We start from the raw sequence: 2,379 nt of genomic DNA, 5'->3' as shown, positions 1-2,379 counted from the left end.
CAGCACTACTACTAGTTCCCAGATTTGCGTCATGTAATTTTGGCCAGGTTTTGAGGGTCTCTGGACCACTGTGCATCATGAAGGATATTTTCAAATATTCCTTCGTCTTGCCGGCAAGACCTGAGCTGTTCCGTTATCGATCCCATTAAATTCACAGCGGCATCAATGTCCAAATCTCTTCTTTGTAGTAGTGCGTTTGTCGGTTCTAGATATCCAAGAACCCTGAACATGAGCTCAGTAAGGAAACAGAAAGTCTTAGTGGAGATCTGATGTAGTAAACCAGTAGCTTTAACTTTCATTGAGGCGTGTTCTTCACGGAAAGTTTGAATTGCCATCAGTGCACTTAATATATGAAACCTGTCGTCATGAATTACAGTCACTATATCAAGATGTCCAGTCCAACATTGTTCCAACAATCGCTTTAAACTCCTTCCTGCGTAATCTGCTGCAACGCGTCTTTTCTGAAAAACTAATATAATTGTTGACAAATATCAAAGAACTCTTTCAGTTCAGGAATTGGGTCAATGGCTCTACAAATAACTAAATGTAATTGGTGATTGAAACAGTGAACGAACAAAATATTCCTCTTCAGATCCTCAGACAAAAGAGCTTGCACTCCATTTTTCTGTCCACTCATGACAGGTGCTCCATCGTAGCACTGTGCTATTATCGTGTCGGTTTTGAATTCTACATTTCTTAAACAATCTAAAATGGCGTTCTTAATGCTGGCAGCGTCTTGTTTGTCCAACTTCAGTATAGCTATGCATCTTTCTTGCACTTGAAAATTCACAAGGTACCTAATTGCGACAGACAAATCTTCGATTCGTTGCTTGCCTCTGGATTCATCTGGAAGTAATGAACAACATGTACTTTCGCTTGCTTCATTTACTATTTTCTTCTTAACAGATTTTGCCACAAAACGAATTATCTCATTCTGAATATCTGGACTAATGTATGTTGCATTGGCATGGATAGTTTTGACAATTTCTACTAATTTCGGATCTTTACGAATACTAAATTCAAACAAATTTAAGAACAAAACACTTGATTGTTTTCCGAGTTGCTCATACCCAGAATCTCTCCTAAAGGACAATTGATTTACAGCCAAGAATTGAATAACTTCCATCACACTTTTTACATAGTACCTATTATTCATAATTACATCACTACACACCTTCTTCACGACCGTTTCGCCCGAGCCCTCAAGTTTTTGTTGCTCCAAGTAGCAAGCCACAGCGTGCCTATGAGTTTCAGAATCGGCGTGACGAGAAAATCCCTTATTTTTCTCGGTTGCATGCTTCCAGTCTCTGAAACCATTCTGCACAAATGAGGGATCACTGTTTCTTGACGGATATTTCCGGCATGGGAAGCAAAAGGCAGCGTCTATCATAAGAGAATACTCGAGCCAATCCCACGTTTTGTACCATATTGGACAAAATCGTCGACTTGAACCAGAAATGCTGAAATCTGGAAAATTTGCAAGATGCGGCTGAGCGGGTTTTGTATCGCCAAGGTCTGATACATGGTGGAAATCAACACCAACATGGTGGAAATCAGATGTTTGACGTTTCTTCTTGACCTTCTACACATGTTGATACAGATGACCCTGCTTCTGATTTAGTTTCATTTTCGATAGCTTTTGCACCAAAAAATGACCTGCTTCATATTTATGGCGTTATAATAGTCAGTAGAGTAATTGGAAATGTCTGGCGAGGTACATTTGCCTGTAGTTCATTTTCTACTGGTTTTGTTTCCTTCTGGAAATTCGCTAAGCACTCTGCTACTTATTATTGCGCGCAATTATAATGGCGTGTGACAAAATCTTTTTAAAATAATAGGTTCGGTGTTCTGCTGCAGTCTTGATTTTTTCTCTGAGTGCATATAAGGAATTAACGTTCTCTTCATTCCGTATATTTGTAACCAAATCGTGAAACAAATGGTTCGGGGCCACTCAGAAAACACAAACTGCTATTTAGAAACATTTTACAATCATTGATTTATTTTCGTGGGTGCTTCCCGCAAAGACTCAAATCACGTGAAAACAGCATTGTTGCCGCTTTTACAACAAACAAAACTTCTGAATTATCCACTGATTTTTTGTATCTGATTATTCTAGAGGCGAATGTACGTTTTCTCCGGACATCACAGTTTCGGTACCAGTTTCATATATGAGACATGCGTTTTCTTTGCACTGTAAGGAACATGGACGTGTTGCATGTTTCACACGTTAATTACAGGCACACGTGGGACATGTACTGTCAAGTCGGCAAAACAAATGTTTTTACCTGCAATATTACACATGCACAAGCCAGGCACTCACATTCATGTAACATAGCCTGTTTCCGGGTCAATTTTCATATGGGTATTCTGTGGAAGGGC

The 2,379-nt window shown here is 39.4% G+C and overlaps 1 protein-coding gene across 1 annotated transcript; it reads right to left on the bottom strand.

The window, feature by feature from the left end:
* Positions 1-469: 469 nt before the first annotated feature.
* On the bottom strand, positions 470-1,390 carry LOC145665337 (zinc finger MYM-type protein 1-like). The gene has a single exon (XM_081732636.1). It carries the CDS (start codon positions 1,388-1,390, stop codon positions 470-472), a length of 921 nt encoding a protein of 306 aa, XP_081588762.1.
* Between the last annotated feature and the right edge of the window lie 989 nt (positions 1,391-2,379).

This window comes from Thermobia domestica, chromosome 11 (genome assembly GCF_964235325.1).
Source record: "Thermobia domestica chromosome 11, izTheDome1.hap1.1, whole genome shotgun sequence".
In the NCBI taxonomy this organism is placed as follows: domain Eukaryota; kingdom Metazoa; phylum Arthropoda; class Insecta; order Zygentoma; family Lepismatidae; genus Thermobia; species Thermobia domestica.
Note: the sequence above shows the minus strand (reverse complement) of the source record. Positions and strands in the feature narration are given on the sequence as shown.

What these genes read in the sequence shown, in the direction of transcription:
- LOC145665337 (XM_081732636.1), bottom strand. Translation starts at nt 1,390, where the DNA reads ATGATAGACGCTGCCTTTTGCTTCCCATGCCGGAAATATCCGTCAAGA.